The 19,097-nt window shown below is 41.0% G+C and overlaps 1 protein-coding gene across 3 annotated transcripts in view; it reads right to left on the bottom strand.

Moving 5' to 3' along the window:
* LAMA3 (laminin subunit alpha 3) overlaps positions 1-19,097 on the bottom strand; it is a 256,883-nt gene that overhangs the window by 46,757 nt on the left and 191,029 nt on the right. For all 3 annotated transcript variants that reach the window (XM_003482042.4, XM_021096186.1, XM_003482045.4), the window contains 9 exons: positions 14,286-14,392; positions 11,847-11,897; positions 10,338-10,489; positions 5,132-5,242; positions 4,904-5,015; positions 4,268-4,435; positions 2,847-3,043; positions 1,331-1,447; positions 19-173 (listed from right to left, as the gene is read on the bottom strand). In XM_003482042.4, the coding sequence (XP_003482090.3) occupies positions 19-173; positions 1,331-1,447; positions 2,847-3,043; positions 4,268-4,435; positions 4,904-5,015; positions 5,132-5,242; positions 10,338-10,489; positions 11,847-11,897; positions 14,286-14,392 (1,170 nt within the window). The remainder of the gene's footprint in view (positions 1-18; positions 174-1,330; positions 1,448-2,846; positions 3,044-4,267; positions 4,436-4,903; positions 5,016-5,131; positions 5,243-10,337; positions 10,490-11,846; positions 11,898-14,285; positions 14,393-19,097) is intronic.

Genomic DNA, 19,097 nt, shown 5'->3' with positions numbered 1-19,097 from the left:
CCCAGCCGCGCCACTCACTCCTCCAGCTGCTTTGCCAGCGCCTGTAAAGACTGCGAGTGCTTCTCTGCCTCCTCCACCAGGGGCTCTTTGCTGGAAGACTTGGAAAGTTCTCTCACTTTGTCACTCAGTTCCTGTCTTGCTTCATTTAAAGTGGCAGCTGTTTTTTTATATTCCTATTTTTCCAAGTAAACAAGAGACAGTGTCAATTTAAGCAAAGCACGGAATGTCATTTTCTTGAACTCTGTCATAAATGACATGGAGGCAACAATAAGAAATCATTTTCTGAGCCTATTCACCACATCATACTCCTTTGGTTACTTTAGATAGTGACACCGATAATATTCTCCCAAGTTTTATCACACATTTCAAAAAAACATTTTCCATATGGTGGGTACCTACTTTAATAAATTTCATAAAAGCATGCTATTACATTGTGTATGATAACTACAAGTCAAAATGCTTGTTCTGATTTAGAAATAGCCATCACAAAAGATATTTTCACAATGTCCAAGGGGTTGCTATGACATATTATCAACCTGGGAGTTCCCATCGTGGGCCAGCAGAAACGAACCCAACTAGCATCCATGAGGACACGGTTCTATCCCTGGCCTCTCTCAGTAGGTTAAGGATCTAGCGTTGCTGTGAGCTGTGGTGTAGGTCACAGACGTGGCTCAGATCCCGAGTTGCTGTGGCTGTGGCATGGGCTGGCAGCTGCAGTTCCGATTCCATCCCTAGCCTGGGAACTTCCATATGCCGTGGGTATGGCCCTAAAAAGCAAAAAAATAAATAAATATTGTCTATCTTTTACAAGTTCTAAATGTCTTCTGCTGGTATTTTAAAAATAGCATTACCACTTTTTTATTATCACAAAAGTAACATTTGCTCACTGCAGGCAAGTTAGGCAATAGAGACAGATATAAAGAAGATACATCATGAGCTCCTGTTACAGCACAATGGGCTTGGCGTCATCTTGGGAGGTGCTGGGACAAGAGATCCCCAGTGCAGCACAGTACATTAGGGATCTGGTGTTGCCACAGCTGCAGCTTAGGCTGCAGCTGTGGCTCTGATCTGATCCTTGGCCCTGGAGCTCCATATGCTGTAGGGCAGCCAAAAAAACAAAAAAACAAAAAAAAAAAAAAAAGGAAGACACATCATCATTCACCCCTCCCCTTAAGGGACAACCACTGTTAACATTTTGGTATACTTCCTTCCATCTAAGAGACATATATTGGAGAAAACAATTGGTTAGTCTATCTCATAGTTTCCTTGCAATAAAGTTAAAATGTGTTTTTTCTTTTTTAATTTTCTAAAGAACGAGTTTTGCCTCTACCTCATGGATTTTCCTCATCAGCTGCAAGACAGTATTTGTCTGCATTAAGGAAGCCTCTGCAGTGGTCAGATGCTTGGTGAAATCACTCTGGAGGGACTTCATTTCTTTAACTTGTTTCTGGAGAGAAAAAGAATATCTGCTTGAGACGCAGGATACATTGTCAGAAGGCACAGCCATATTTACTGGAAAACAGCATAGAAGTAATTTCGAAGTCAGAATGTTTTCTTGAACCTAAAGGTCATCAGGCAACTTCAAGGCCATGAGAAATCAGGAGTGTGGGTGTGTTGTCATAGTTTCTGCAAACCGCAGGCCAATGAAGTGATTATTATCACACTGGAGAAGGTTTCTATGCTGGAGTCAACAAGGCCAATCAGGTGGACATATAATCAAGCTCTGATTAATGGATCAGAATGAGGGATTTTTAACTAAGTGAACCAGCACCAACCATCAGCACACTCCACATGCTGGTTTCAATGAGGATGGAGGGGCTCTCCAATTAGAAAGCACATGGGGGAGTTCCTGCCATGGCTCAGTGGTTAGCGAATCAGACTAGGAACCATGAGGTTGCGGGTTTGATCTCTGGCCTTGCTCAGTAGGTTAAGGATCCAGTGTTACCATGAGCTGAAGGTGCAGGTCGCAGACGTGGCTTGGGTAGTGCATTGCTGTGGCTGTGGCGTGGCTGGTGGCTACAGCTCTGATTAGACCCCTAGCCTGGGAACCTCCATATGCCGTGGGAGTGGCCCAAGAAATGGCAAAAAGACCAAAAAAAAAAAAAAAAAAAAAAGAAAAAAAAAAAAGAAAAAAGAAAGAAAGAAAGCACATGGGATCTGAGGATGCCAGGCTGGAAGGCTGCCAAAATTCAGAGACCCATAAAACTGGATCCTGCTCCCTTGCCCTTGGCATAGTCAGTGATTCTGAAGAGGCTTTGGGAGTTCACTGTATTGCCATCTGCTAAGATATTATTTATTTTCTTTTCAGGGAGTCAGTCCTATGTTACTCCACTTTGATCTTACCATCATTTCATAACCCCTCACATCTCTGTTGTTGTTTTAGCCTACAGTGTTGGCCACTGACATACATACTATAGAGTCTTGAGCTTTAAATTTTCATTGCAACTCCTGCATATGGCCTGTATGCTGACTTATTTCCTATAAATCAGGTGATGGCTTAAAATGCCTTGGCTGGTGATTCTGATAATGATGTTTACACATATGCCATAGAAAGTCAGTTATTTAAAACGTGCACTATACATTTTAAATGAATTACAACAATATTAGTTTAATTTCCCATTGGCTTGGCAACGTTATTCCTCCAGTTTTCTATCAGCCCCCACGAAGCAGTTTGCTCTGTTTTCTCTGTGGTTCAAGTTCAGATCTTTGCTGGCCACCAAGGAGTAGGAACTACCTCGATTTTGCATTTACTTCCTCGTGGCTCTGCCACTGTATTAACAATAAAGAGCCCTGCTCCTTTGTCCTTATCATTAATGACACTGTGCAGACTCTGGCCATGAACTCACCGTGATGGACTCCAAAGCCCTCTCGTTGTCTCGGTTGAGGCCAGCAGCCCGCTTTGCTTGGGCACTTGCCTCCTGCATCGTGGTGCGGAGGTCACTGAGTTTGGCTTCGTATTCATTTAAAGCATCCTGTATGTTCTTAACAAGTCCATTGTTCTCCACCTGGTGCTTTTCCAGCCAGCTCCTTATCCGGTTCAGCACTGTAACACATCACCTTTTTGTTTTCCACTTGAGAACTGGGTACCTTGAAGCTAAGTTACAAGAACTACAGAATGAGAACTGAGTTCCTATTCATTTCGTGGTTTTCCTTGAATTTGCAAGGGGATGGGAAAGGAAACTAACATTGATGTTACCTTACGCATGGCACACACTGTCTCATGTAACTTTCACGACAACCACATGAAAACAGTAATTATCATTCTCAGGTTTCAGATAAGGAAATGGACAGTCTGAAAAGTTAGGTGACAAGTTTCAGGCTTGGGACTTGCCTTGATCTGCAGAGTATAAGGTGCATGTCCTTTCTATGACTAATACTGTCTGCTTGCAGGTAAAAGCCAAGATTCGTACTAAATTTAAGCAACATAAATGCTAAAGGAGAACGGCTACTATCTGTAAATTAACCATTGAACATCATTTCACCAGAAAATAAAGATCAGTATTTGGAAAAATATACACCGAACTGTTGTTTCTTAGTTTTCAGCTAATGAGGCATTTTCCTTTATCAAAACCTTTAGATATATTCGGTTAATTTCTAGTCCATCCATCTTTTTATAATAGTAGTGCTAAATATCAAGTGCAATTCAAAAACCCCAATGGCAACGAGGTGATCATTAAAAAAATAATATAATGAGAAAGTTGCATGGAGCTGAATAAAAGAAGACTGAAAATGGAGATAAAAAGGAAGTATAGGAGTTCCCATCGTGGCGCAGTGGAAATGAATCCGACTAGGAAACATGAGGTTGTGGGTTCAATCCCTGGTCTCGCTCAGTGGGTTAAGGATCCGGCATTGCCGTGAGCTGTGGTGTAGGTCACAGACACAGCTCGGATCTGGCGTTGCTGTGCTGTGGGGTAGGCCAGTAGCTGTAGTTCCGATTAGACCCCTAGCCTGGGAACCTCCATATGCTGCGGGTGAGATCTAAAGAGCAAAAAAAAAAAAAAAAAAAAAAAAAAAAGAAGTATAATGTCTAACATCTCAGAAGAAGAATCCTTTTTTTTTTTTTTTTTTTTTGCATGATGGTTCTATTCTATGACGTCTTGGTAAGCTGGAGGGGTGATGTATTTTTACCACATGATGCTCTAGCAGGAATATATGTTGCAATGATGAGCCCCTCCACCTGTCACCAGGGTGACAATATTGTACTCTGCACACTGTATTTCAAATCAATTAGCTTGAACTGGATGCAAGAATCTGGGACAGTTCTTACAGAGCTGAGCCTCTGTTTTTTCAGCTTCTGCTTCTCTCAGTTGCTTCCCAAAGTTGCGGCTCCTGAGTTCCTCCATCATGCTTTTCGCTTCAGCCAGCTCTCTGGAAAAATCACCCGATGGCACCCTGTTTCCTTCTCCACCTGTCCCAGAGATCTGCTCCATCAGAACTGGAAAACATCAAGCAGTTTTTTAAGCTGGGAATTCTGGACTCCAGCAGACTACTTTAAAAAAAAAAAGGCAGGTTTTTATGGAGGGTTCATATTGGGGTTTCAGTATCACTACAGGATCTTTCTCACTACTGTGAACTCTCGCAGGGAAATTCATTCAGTGTACAACAAAATGCTGCAAGGCAATATAAAAGATATTTAATCATAATAGATGCAAACTGTTGCCTTGGGAATGGATAAACAAGGAGATCCTGCTGTATAGCACTGGGAACTATATCTAGTCACTTGTGATGGAGCATGATAATGTGAGAAAAAAGAATGTATATGTACATATATGTGTGTGTGACTGGGTCCCTTTGCTGTACAGCAGAAAATTGCCAGAACACTGTAAACCAACTATATTAGAAAAAATAATACTTATTAATACATAAATAAATAAAAGATATTTAATCAGAGTAACTTTCTTACTGTGCACATTATAGATGGCATTTTTAATCTTCGTGTTCAGCTCTTCCGCACTTTGGATTGCCCGATCAACAACATTATATAATGTTTGTGCTTTTCTGGAATTTATTTGAACCTATATAAAAAACAAATTTATGAACAACAAATTAAGTTGATGGGGGCAAAACTAACAATATTTTGAATGCAAAAAAAAAAAAAAAAAAGGTCAATGTTATTGACCTAACACATTACCTTTTCTTGAAAAGCTTCAAATTCAAGATTCAAGTTACTCAGTTCTTCTTCCAGGCCATCCATTTTTGATTCCTGACTTGAAATGGTGGAACGGTAGTTGAGCAACTGGTTCTGAAAGTAAAATACAAAGTTAATCTCACTTTAGAAGTTTGGAGTAAGTCTTATCGACCTGGTAAGCCTGGTGATGATATGAAAAGATTCATTTGGCAAGACCAATGCTGGCCACAGAAAAACAACAGTTCTCTGAAATAGACTGCATGAAGAATCTACTTTCTTTAATTTTTACTTACTTACTTAAAAAAAAAAAAATTTTTTTTTGGTCTCGCCCATGGCATATGGGAGTTCCTAGGCCAGAGATCAAATCTGAGTCGTAACTGCAACCTATCCCACAGCTAAAGCAACGCCAAATCCTTAGCCCACTGCTCCAGGCTGGGAATCAAACCCACGCTGTGGCAGAGACAACTCCAGATCCTTAACCCACTATGCTTCAGTGGGAACTCTAAGAATCTACTTTCTGATGTAAGTGGTGATATGGCTCTAAAATAAAGCAGTAAAATTTAAAAATGTAAAGAAACAAGAGCTACTTTACTTGAATTAATGACCTAACCGTACAGAGATGAGAGCGATGTCACTTATCTGGTGTATTAATTTCCAGATGCTGTAATAAAGGCAGTTGTTTTAAACCTCTATTTTACCTGATAATACTAAAAAGGAGTGCCTATGGCTACTCTATTGAGAGAACCACTAGATTCAAAGAATTAAAGCGCAGGAGAGAAACTCAGAGCTCATTTAATTGGAACCCTCATTTAAAATGAAAATATGAGAAAGCAGAAGCCCAAAGAAGTTGGGTAACTCATCCATGCCATGGCAGTCTAGATGACCAGTGATTACTTCAGGCCCCAAATCCAAGTCCCCTGCCCTTTGTGGGTACTGAACTGCCTCCTTACATTTAGAGGGTAACACTGCTACACATAATATCTGGAATAGTAATAATTTTAAATTTTTTGGAAAAAAATGTGTTAATACCATGAAAAATTTTACAAGAGAAAGCAATACTATTACCTCTCGTTGCATGTAAGAGCCAGCCTTGGGTAAAAGAACACAGGCTTTCCAGCTCAGATCCAAACCCTTGGTCCACCCCTTACTAGATAAACTCACTGGGCTTTATCTCCTTCGTCTGTATGCTGGGGATTGTAATATGAAACTGCTAGGTTGTTTTTATTTTTTTATTTAATTATTATTATTATTATTATTACTTTTGGCTTTTTAGAGCTGCACCCACGGCATATGGAGATTCCCACCCTAGGGGTAAACTGGAGCTATAGCTGCCGGCCTATGCCACAGCCACAGCAATGCAGGATCCGAGCCATGTCTGTGACCTACACCACAGCTCATGACAATTCCGGCTCCTTAACCCACTGAGGGAGGCCAGGGAGGCCACAACCTCATGGTTCCTAGTCAGATTTGTTTCTGCTGGGCCACAATGGAAACTCCACTGATAGGTTGTTTTTAGTGGTAAGTAGGCTAGTGTATTATAAAATGTCACATACACAGGACCATTCAAAACAGTTAACTGCCTTCTCATACATATTCCTACAGAATTTTCAGTGTTTGTATGATATTATAAGAAGACAGTTCTACTTAAATTTTGCTCTAGGAAGCTTGAGGCATGTCCTTCTGAAGAGTATCAGCAGACTGTGTGTATAAGAAATATAGAGAGGGTAAAGCAGTCTTTAGAATTTCATCTTGGTTTGAATTCTAGAACCACCACGTCCTAGCTGTGTGATTGTAGGCAAGTTACTTAGCTTTTACACACCTGTTAAATATAACACTGTTTTCCTCAGGATGTTGTGAGACTTAAGCAAAGCACTTAACACAGGGCCTGGCACATAGGATGGATTCCAAAATGCTGGTTCACTTCCCTTGGTTGAAAAAGTACAAGGTTCTACTGATGACATCAAAGAAACTTAAGTGGACTTTTCTTCCCTCTGAAAACATAAAGGCTTCCTCCCTGTGCCCATATTAAGCCTGTAAACCGTGCACTAAAATTATCCTAATGGGATGGAAAAGACCAATTTTTCTAGCATTATTTTTTGCTGTATATACTCAACCATAGCCACTAATTCTTTAGAATCAGCCCTCATTCCAAAAGCACTTATTAAACTTTCCCCAAAGCCTCTTTCATGACATCTAGTTTAGGTTTATCTCATCTACTGAATTATTTTACTTTGAGTACATTTTTCTCATTTCCATGATTTTTAATTAGATCTTTTCTTTCTTTCTTTTTGTCTTTTGTCTTTTTAGGGCCACACCCACAGCATATGGAAGTTCCCAGGCTAGGGGTCAAATCAGAGCTGTAGTCCCCGGCCTATACCACAGTCACAGCAACATGGGATCCGAGCCGAGTCTGCAACCTACACCACAGCTCATGGCAATGCCAGATCATTAACCCACTGAGCAAGGCCAGGGATCGAACCCGCAACCTCATGGTTCCTAGTTGGATTCGTTTCTGCTGTGCCACGACGGGAACTCCTAATTAGATCTTTCATATTTACCTCTTCCTGTTTGGTTTCTGGAGTTTTTTTTTTTTTTTTTTTTTTTTTAATTCTAATATCTTGTCCCTTCATGTTGGATGTTATTCTTTTTCGGATTGTCCCATGCTTTTCATTTTCTCTAAAAGGAGCTCATCACTTGACTGTTGCTTCTGCTGCATGTCTTTCTGATCATCTATTATATTGACATATCTTCTTATCTATTACAGTTACATGTCTTTCTTATTATCTATTACGTTGTTGGCAGGCTCCTTCCAAGAGGGACATTTCCTCTTCTCTTTACATTCTCTGTGTCCAGTGATCTGGCTGTTATCACCACTCCCACCCCAGACCCCTTGGTCTAGGACCAGGTCTTCTATTGGCGGCTTAGGACTTGTACACTATGGCGATGCTGAGAATGTTACAATTCAGCACAGATCCTGGTTTGTGAATCTTGTCCATGTCCTGGCTGGAAGGCCGTAGCTTTCCTAGGTTCGTATATATAAAGCCATTGCCCAAGAATGGGCACTTGGCAGTGTCAAGGTTATTTTTTCAGCCTCCATTTATAGGTAGAATTGCCCCCATTTCTCCCACCCCAGGAACCTGACTCGCCTGTGGGGCACTTTTGGCCCAAGTACTTCTCATGATACCCTCTTGGCCACCTGCTTTCCAGGTGTACATAGAATATTCTCCCAGATGCACTATGTTCTGAGCTATGAAACAGACATCAACTCATTCAAAAGAACTGGAGTCATAAAGTATGTTCTCTGACCCCAACAGAGTTAAAGTAGAAATCAATAACAGAGAGTTATCTGGAAAATCCCCAACTTGGAAATTATACAACACAGTTCTAAATAACTGTGATCAAATAGAGATCAAAGATATATGTCACAAGGGTAATTAGAAAGTCTTTTGAATTAAATGAAAATGAAAACATAACATTTAATAATGTGTGTGATCCAAAACTTCCCTTGAAAAAGACACATGCACCTATATTCATTGCAGCACTATTCACAATAGCCAAGACATGGAAACAACCTAAACATCCATCGACAGATGAATGGATTAAGAAGATGTGGTATATATACAAATGGGATTCTACTCAGCCATAAAAAAAACAAAATATGCCATTTGCAACAACATGGATGGAACTAGAAACTCTCATACTACATGAAGTAAGTCAGAAAGAGAAAGACAAATACCATATGATATCATTTATATCTGGAATCTAATATATGCATGAATGAACCTTTCCACAGAAAAGAAAATCATAGACATGAGAACAGACTTGTGGTTGCCAAGAAGGAGGGGGGGGGAGTGGGATGGACTATGAATCCGGGGTTAATAGATGCAAACTATTGCCTTTGGAATGGGTAAGTAATGAGATCCTGCTCTATGGCACTGGGAACTATATCTAGTCACTTATGATGGAGCATGATAATGTGAGAAAAAAGAATGTATATATGTATGTGTGACTGGGTCACCCTGCTGTACAGTACAAAATTGGCAGAACACTGTAAACCATATAATGGAAAAAAATATAAATCATTAAAAAATTTTTTTAAATGTGTGGGATCCAGCTAAAGTAGTGCTTAGAGGAAAATTTATAGCATTAAATGTGTATATTAAGAAAGATTCTGGATCAGTAAATAAGATTTTACCTTAAGACACTAGAAAATGAATGGCAAACTAAACCCAAAGCAAGCAGAAGGAAGAAAATAGATGGATAAGAAAAGAACTTAATGAAACTGGAAATAAAAACAACAGAGAAAAATCAATGAAATAAAAAGATCAATAAAATTGATGAACTTTGGGCCAGAATGATCAAAAAAAGAGATAAAACACAAATGACAAATAATGGAAATGAATGAGAAAGTATCACTACAGATTTTGCAGATATTGAAAGGGTAATAAGGAAAAATTATAAACAATTTTATGTCACTGTATTTGGTTATTTAGGTGAAATGGAAAAATAATTTGAAATACATATACCAAATATCACTCAAGAAGTAACAGATAATCCTAATGGTTCCATATCTATTTTTCAAATTGACTGTATAGTTTATTAAAAAAAAAAAACTTTCAGAGTTTCTGGCATGGTGGAGTGGTTAAGAATCCAATTGCAGCAGCTCGGTTTGATGAGGAGGTGCAGGTTTGATCCCTGGCCCGGCACAGTGGGTTAAAGGGTTTGGTGCAGGCCTTCAGCTGCAGCTTGGATTCAACCCCTGGCCCATGAACTTCCATATGCCATGGGTGCAGCCATAAAATGGAAAAAAAAAAAGTTTTCAACAAAGAAAACCCTAGGCCCACATGGTTTCTCTGGAAAATTTAGTCAAATACTTAAAGAAGAATTAAGAACAATTTTACCCAAATTCATATTTGAGTCTTCTGAATGCAAGATACTGGGCCAAAGACTATGAGAAAAATGAGCCCCAAAACATTCAGGAAGTAAGGGATGTCCATTTAGGAGTGTTAGTTTTGTGTCTTCACTGGTACTTTTCACCAGTAAAAATCTAATCTTCATTTAGATCAGAGGAAGGAGAACAGGCCCCCTGAGCCTTAAGTGGACCCAAGCTCACCCCCTTTCCTGCATGAGGAATACCTGTTCATGTCGCATCTCTTCACCACGGATCTACTCTGGGCCAGGCACCGTGCTGGACCTGCAGGGTACTCACCCTCAGGTCCTTGGTCTGGGTCTCCAAATGTCTCATCTGCTCCAGGGTCCTGGAACTGACACTCAAGCCCTGGAGCTGAGACTTGACCAGGCGGAGCTCGTCATCCATGGTGGCCAGGTCATTCAAGAGTGTCATCACGCAGCTGTCACAATCTATAGGGGGCCACAACCAAAGGTAGATGTGCTGGGGGCTGTGGAGCCACAGGAACGCAAACAGAGCACCTGGGCTGTACAGCTCAGCTAATCTGCACACTTATCATCACAGGCAAAAAATCCCAGTCCTGGACTTCTCCAGGGAGGATGCAGATGCTGACAAGGGAGATTGGGATGCAGATGCTGACAAGGGACAGGGGGCATTTTACAAAGAAATAGTGGAGTACAGAAAATGGGCAAAGGTACTCAAAAGGTACAGTTATAAAATAAATAACTTCTTGGGATATATGGTGACTATAGTTAACAATACCATATTGTGTATTTGAAAGTTGCTTAAAGAGTATATTTTAAAAGTTTTTTTTTGTTTGTTTGTTTTTTGGCTTTTTAGGACTGCACCTGTGGTATATGGAAGTTCCCAGACTAGGGGCTGAATGAGAGCTGCAGCTGCCGACCTCTGTCGCAGCCACAGCAACACCAGATTCAAGCCGAATTTGTGACCTATACTGCTCTCACAGTATACCGGGTAACACCGGGTGCTTAACCCACTGAGTGAGACCAGGGATCCAACCCACATCCTCATGGATACTAGTCGGGTTCATTACTGCTGAGCCACAACGGGAACTCTTAAAAGTTCTTAAAGAAAATTTGTGGAGTTCTTTTGTGGTGCAATGGGTAAAGGATCCAGCATTGTCACTGCAGCCACCTGGGTCACTGCTGTGGCGCTGGTTCCATCCCTGGTCCAGGAATTTCCACATGCCATAGGTATAGCCAAAAAAAAAAAAAAAAAAAAAAGAAAGAAAGAAAGAAAAGAAAATTTGTAACTGTGTGAGGTGATAGATTTTAACTAAAATTGGTGGTGATCATTTTATAATATATACATATAATCAAATCATGTTGTATTACCTTAAACTAATACAATGTTGCATGTCAGTTATATCTCAATAAAATTGTGCAAAAAAAAGAAGAAATGGTGAGTCTATGCTACTTGTTGCTTATTTTGTATGTGGGGAAAATAATAAACAGTTTTCATGCATTGAATGCTTGCTGTTTAGCAGGAATCATGATAAGGGATTTATAAGCATTTTTCCAACAACTACATGAGGTTGGTATAGTTATTATCAACCTCAATTTTAGCATTTTACAAATGATGACACCAAGGCTTGAAGAAGTAAGGTCATTTGCCCAAGGTCATACAGCTATTAGCCGACAGAGGCTGGATTTGAACCCCAGTGGCCCTCCTTCCATTTTCTCCCACGGTTGCTTTCCCAGACTGGAAACTGCATGTCCCAGGGTGGGACTGATGGATCTGGAGCTGAACCCCACAAACTGGGAAGGAGGGGGTGCTTTCTTTTCTCACCATCACATTCTTCTCCAGGGCCACTATCCTTGGGTTCTTGGTTCATGCAGTCTGAAATGAGAAATAATCAAAGAAAAGCATGTTGTTAAACTCACCCTTTGTAGCCTTTTCCACTTGGCTCTCAGGAAAGCTCCTTTGGGAAGACTGTAGTCACCCAAACACCCAGCATCGCCTGCTCTTCTCTTTTCCCTCCTTCACCCCAGCCACTGCTCTGGAAGCTTTCTCATCTCCCAACAGTCTTGCTATAGGAATGACTCTTAAAGCCTCTCTGATTATATATTCAGTTTCTTCTTTACAAAGGGCCAGGCCATTCTTACCAAAGTAAGACTCCTAATCATTAGTGTTGGCTTCATTTGACAGCCTCCTACACAACTGCTGACGTCTCCTCCAATATCATGCAAGAGCATTCAATAAATGCTCACCGAGCACCTTGGAGCTCTCACTGTGCCAGGGCCCTGTGCTGGATGTAAGAATACAAAGACAGCAGCACAAAAGTCCCTGCTGCTAGAGTTTCCGTCGTGGCTCAGTGGTTAACGAATCCGACTAGGAACCACGAGGTTGTGGGTTTGATCCCTGGCCTTGCTCAGTGGGTTAAGGATCCGGCATTGCCGTGAGCTGTGATGCAGGTTGCAGACGAGGCTCGGATCCCACATTGCTATAGCTGCCTCCTACAGCTCCAATTCGACCCCTAGCCTGGGAACCTCCATATACCGCAGGAGCGGCCCTAGAAAAGGCAAAAAGACAAGAAAAAAGAAAAAGTCCCTGCTGCCCTGTGGTTTCATGCCCCTATGGAGGAGGCAGACAAATATCACTAGAGTGTGACAGATGCTGTGCGTTATGGATCCTCTCTTCCAACTACAAGCACACATGCTGAATTTCGAGGTTCTCAGCTATGGACAGGAAAGCCTACTGGTTATCCTTGGACATTCCTGACTCCCTCCACTTGTCTTCATTCCCCACACCAGGCATTCTTGCACTGAAATGTCCTTTCATCTCCCTCTGAAAAATCATCTAATTTCATCAAAGGAAAACTCTAAGCTTGAAGTTTCCTAGACACACGACAAGGAGGCACTCACATGTGTGCTTCTCAAATAGGTAATGCAATTTCCACACGTGTGGGTATACACATATGTTTTCAACCACATTTACATTTATTTAGTTGTCTGTTTATTTATGTTTAGGGCCACACCTGTGGCATATGGAAGTTCCCAGGCTAGGGGTCGAATCAGAGCTGCAGCTGCCAGCCTACACCATAGCCACAGCCACAGCCACACAGGATCTGAGCTGCGTCTTCGACCTACACCACAGGTCATGGCAATGCTGGATCCTTAACCCACTGAGCCAGGCCAGGGATCGAACCTGTGTCCTCATGGATACTAGTCAGATTCATTTCCACTGAGACATGATGAGAGCTCCAACCACATTTACTTTTAATGCAAAAAAAAAAAAAAAAGAAAAATTGTAAGTTTGAGACTTCTCTGTGGCACAGCAGGTTAAGGATCTGGCTTTGTCCCTGCAGTGGCTCGTGTCATTGCTGTGGCACGGGTTTGATCCCTGGGCCACAAACTTCCACATACCTCAGGCAGGGCCAATAAATAAATAAATAAATAAACAAATAAGTGGAGTTTCCATTGTGACTCAGCAATATTGAACCTTACTAGTACCTATGAGGATACAGGTTCAATCCCTGGCCTTGCTCAGTGCGTTGAGGATCTAGCATTGGTGAGAGCTGTGGTGTAGGTCACAGACACAGCTCATATCCTGTGTGGCTGTGGTTGTGGTGTAGGCCACCAGCTGCTGCTCTGATTTGACCCCTAGCCCTGGAACTTCCATATGTCATGAGTGCAGCCCTAAAAATAAAAGAAAAAAAGAGAGAGCAAAAGAACACTATGATTTCCTCAGATACACACACGAAGGAAGCTGATGACATGATAATGTTACAACATCAAACGGAGATCTTGGCAAAATCACATCATAGGGTCTGGAGTCTTTTTTTTGGGGGGGGGGTTCTTTTCGGAGACTCATCTGCGGTGTATGGACGTTCCCAGGAGAGGGGTCAAATCAGAGCTGCAGCTGCCGACTTACACCACAACTCATGACAACGAAAGATCCTTAACCCACTGAGCAAGGCCAGGGATCAAACCCACATCCTCATGGGTTCGTTACCCTTGAGCCACAGCGGGAACTCCTGGAGCTATTTCTGGCTATAATTAGTGAAGTTTTAAAAACAATTTACGATAAAAAGAAAAAAACTTACTTGAAGCTATTCACCAATCTGTGAAGACTACCTAAGCCTTCCCAACCTTGTCAAAAAAAGGAGACACTTTGGTAGCTGAAATTGCACATGAAGCTTCCCGAAAGTGTTTGCCTGGGTTCTTTGTCTGCTAGTTTATACCAGTTTGATAAATGCAGGTTAACAGTGGTATGAGTCGATCTTACCTCCGGTCAGGGGGTCACAACTGACCAACTGGCCATTGCTGTTACAATTGCATGGCTGACAGCTACCTCCAAATTTCTGGGGATTCCCAAAATAGCCCGGTGCACACCTACACAGAACACAGAAAAAGAGGGGAAGCACCCAAGGAACTCATCATTTATTCCACCCAATTTTCTCAACTTCTAGCTCCCTGTTTGGGATGTTGCAGCCCTCTGGGAAGAGGGGCAGATATCGATTTGCAAGAGTGAATGCGCTAAGTGAAGTCAGCCATACAATGAGACACCAACATCCAATGCTTTCACTGACATGTGGAATCTGAAAAAAGGACAGACTGAACTTCTTTGCAGACCAGATGCTGACTCACAGTTGAAAAACTTATGGTCTCCAGAGTAGACGGTTTGGGGGGTGAGGGGATGTGCTTGGGCTATGGGATAAAAATCCTGTGAAATTGGATTGTTATGATCATTATAAAACTACAGATGTGATAAATTCATTTGAGTAATAAAAAAAAAAAGTGAATGTGTCTCCGTACAGAGGCATCTATGACTTGGATGAGAACGGTAGGGGGCGCACACAGAGATTGTTCCTTCCTTGACAGGAATGGTATTCCTGATGCTATCACACAATTACACACACTTAATTTATGCTAATTACCTCAAAGAAAAAAGTTAAATTCATATGATTTCAAATGTTTGTGTAAGGGGGATTTTATTAATATTTCCTTATTATATATTTCAAGTCTGCAAAATCAATATTTATTTGCACTAGTTGCTGCAGTGATTACATAGGGGCTTAAATAACTGAGATCAGAGACAGCTCCCACCTTGGCCTGAGCCTTTAGTACTTAGTGATGAGAACTCAGTTCCTATGTATAAGGTAAAAAATCATATTTCCTTGATTCTGAGTTTCTATTGTTTTTTTTTTCCCAAAAAATAAACACATGTTAATGTTTCTGGAACTGGGATATAAGTTAAAATGTTTCTGTTCATGGGCTAAATTCCACTCCCACTCTATACCCACCAAAGTGTCATTAAATCAATGTGTGTGTGGTATCTTATCATCCACAGAATTGATAGAATCAAGGACATAATGGCATTTGACTCTCTTCCCCAAATTGAAGCTCTGCATCGAACTTCGAGGCAATTTACCCATGGATACACTGGTGATATAGGGCAAAGGACATGGGTTTTGAATCAGGAAGATCAGGCTAGGTCCCTGCTGATCATCTCTGGCTGTTATCTTAACCCCTCAAGCTCCCATTTCTTCAATTCCTCTTATGAAAATTAAGCTCTATATGGAAGTCTGATTCGGCTTCTTCCTTCATCCTGCAAAGCATTAGTTACTGATTACCAGAAATAACTTGTTCCTTTTTTCTCACTTTACAGTAGTGGCTAAACACAACGGACTAAAGTAAAGCTTCCTTATCTCACAGATGACATTGGTACTATATATAAAGAGAGGAGAGCACATCTGTCACCTGCAGCTCTGAGTGACCCAGGGAGGAGTGTCCCCTAAGCACGGAATGAGCTGGGAAGTCCCCCCCTCTCCCCCGCCCAGCTAGCTCCCCCATATCCTCCTACTTTTTACCCTATACTGTGCTGGTTGGTATCCACCATTGCATAGTGAACCACAAGTGCCAGGATGGTTGCTGCCAGCCTGGCACAGAGTGGGTGCTTAACAAATGAAAAATTTTAACATTAAAATTGCATTAACCTGTAGAAATTTTTTTTAAACAAACAAACAAACAAACAATAGCTTGCTTTCTTGAGACAGAAGAACATAGCATAAGCTGAGAAACCTGTTAATGAAGAATTTCGCTTTTCAGATCAGCTTCCTGTCAAATGGATGTCCCCTCCAGCCTGGTGCTATGTTCTACCTCATTGTTTGTTAAGAAGCACAGAAGGATTCAAATAGGAAGCCTCTCCCAGGTGGGGGCTCCATCACTTTTTTTTTTCCTTTTTTTTTTTTTTCTCTTTTCAGGGCTGCACCCACGGCATATGGAGGTTCCCAGGCTAGGGGTAGAATCAGAGCTGTAGCTGCCGGCCTACACAGTCACAGCAATGTGGGATCTGAGCTGAGTCTGCAACCTACACCACAGCTCATGGCAACTTCGGATCCTTAATCCATTGAGCAAGGCCAGGGGTCAAACCCACATCCTCATGGATACTAGTCGGGTTCGCTACCACTGAGCTACCATGGGAACTCCCTCCCATAGCTTTTAAATCATGGAGCCTGGAAGACCCTCCCAAGCCCATTGTCCCCGCCGACCCAGCCTTCCCATCTCAGGGGAGGTCTTCCCATCTCAGGGGAGCTGCCCCTCCCATCCCTTACCCTTGGAGGCTGGTCAATGCCCCTCCTGTTGCAGCCTGACTTAGGCCAGTTATGTCCTGTATTTTAACAGCTCGTTTGTACATTTGTCTACCACGAAACTCTAAAACCCTTGAGGGCAGAGTCTATGCTGATGTGCTCTATGCTGATGTGTTTCTAATGCTTAGCACAGTGCCAAGCATATACTAGGGTCTCCATACATTTTTCACTGAAGGAAAGAATGAAAAATAGATTTGAGGCAAGGATGGGCAATATTCTCTTGCAGAAATGAAAAATAGAAGAGCCTTGGCTTGCTCCTTTTTCCATAGGATACTGTCCAGACCCTTAGCCATGTCTGTGCCATAATACATGGGTGCCCACAACAAGGCAGTCCCCTCTTCCACCCATGGCAGGTACCCTTCAGGCCCTTAGCTTTCTTTCATTTCTTCCCTGACATGAGCTGCCTTCCACCTCCACCTCCCAGCTCCCCTGGGTTCTAGTCATACCTTTGACCTACCTAAGTCCTACCTTGTCCATAAGATGTTTCAGATAACCTCTGGCTAGAGTGGCCCTCCCTTACTATGAAATCCAGTTGAATTAATTTTTTTTTAATTTGGTAAAACTCTTCTAAAGTTATGCATCAAAAAGACATGCCAGAATGATCCAGGAAAAAAAAATATGAATAAGAGTTTCCAGAGGAGCCTTGCTCAACCAAATATTTAAAGCCATTTTAGAGTTTCAGAAATGGCGCAGAAGTAATAATAATGGTGTAAGACCGAAATCAAATATACAAATCAAATCCAAGTTTTTATAGAAATTTTGAACACATTTAGCTTCAGTTAATTCAGTGAAAGGTACTTGGCCAAAGAGGGGTGAGAGTGAGAGAGCATGAGCTTAAGGGGAAAAACAGTGGGAGTCTGTCCCCATCACTTAGTGAGCACACATCCTGCAATGAGCATGACATGAGGGGGTGAACCTGCTATTCTCTCAGCTGGTCTAGTTTGCCTGTGCCTCTTCTGGTGTGAATGTCTCACCCTACTGAGTGTGGTTCTTGGTGTAACCAAATACCATGTACATTTCATGCAACACGGCCCTGGAATTATTGAGACGTGGGGTATTAGAAGAGTCAAGGTTATTTGAACCCTGGTCAATTACTGCCTTGCTTGTTGACCCCAAATCTATCTCCCTGTGAGATGCAACACCATCAAAAGGTTCCACATTTTCCAACATGAAGATTTGAATGTAAGAAATAAAGCCACAAAATTACTCAAAGAAAGTATGCTTAAGTTTTTATGTAACCTTTCTATAAGCATGACACTAATGGCTGAAACACTAAAGAAGAAAAGAATAGATACAAATACAGTAAAAGTTGACTGTTGCATGTCCAGAATTGACAAAAACAAAGCCAAAACACATACAAATGAAAAACAAAACTGAGAAGTACATCTACAACATGTAATATGAAGGGTTAGTTTCCTCTAAAAGAATTTGTACAAGCCAATAAAAGAATAAAAGAATGTTCCACTAGAAAACAGGAGTAAAAGATCTGGAAAGTAATTTTAAAAATAAGATTTACAAATGGTCAATAAGCACATAAAAAGTCCAATCTAATTATTAAACAAGAAATGTAAATTAAAATGACATACAAATGGCATTATTTCATTCTTTCTTATGGCTGAATAATATTGTATGTATGTAGCATATTTGCAGCAACATGGATAGACCTAAAAATTATCATACTAAGTGAAGTAAGTCAGACAAAGACAAATATCATATGAGATCACTAGTATGTGAACTCTAATAAAAATGATATAAAAGAACTTACAAAACAGAAAGAGACTTCAAAGATTTTGAAACCAAATTTATGGTTACCAAAGGAAAAACGTGCGTGGGGTGGGGGATAAATTAGGGGCTGGGATTGACATATACACACTACTACATACAAAATAGACAGGTAACAGGGGCCTACTGTACAGCACAGGGTAATCTACCTACTATTGTGTAATAACCTATTTGGAAAAAGAACCTGAAAAGGAAAGGATATATGTATCATACAATTGATTTTCTTTGCTGTACATCTAAAACTAACACCGCTTTGTAAGTCAACTATACTCCAATAAAATTTATAAAAGAAAAAATCGACATACAATGTTTCCCTGATACTGGCAAATGTTTTTTAAAATTTATCAGGTTTAGTATCCACTGAAGACAGGCTCTTTTGCTTCTGGCAGGACAGTAAACAGATATGATCTTTCTGGAGGGAAATTTTGCAAAAGCCTGAAAAACGCCCCTATGCTTTGGCCCAAGGGATTGACTTCTATAATTACATTTTAAGGATTTGTGCACACAAATATTTAGCTAAAAGGATTTACTTTTTGTGCTGCTTTGAATGGAAAAGAGTAAAACTATCTCAAGAACCAACAGTGGAAGATGATGGAACTTTAGTGGAACTTCTTGGTCCTGACATGATGTGATCAACAAATATTTATTGATACGGAAAGATATTA

Source organism: Sus scrofa, chromosome 6 (assembly GCF_000003025.6).
Source record: "Sus scrofa isolate TJ Tabasco breed Duroc chromosome 6, Sscrofa11.1, whole genome shotgun sequence".
Classification (NCBI taxonomy): Eukaryota; Metazoa; Chordata; class Mammalia; order Artiodactyla; family Suidae; genus Sus; species Sus scrofa.
The sequence above is the reverse complement of the archived record's forward strand: the minus strand, read 5'-3'. Positions and strand labels throughout refer to the sequence as shown.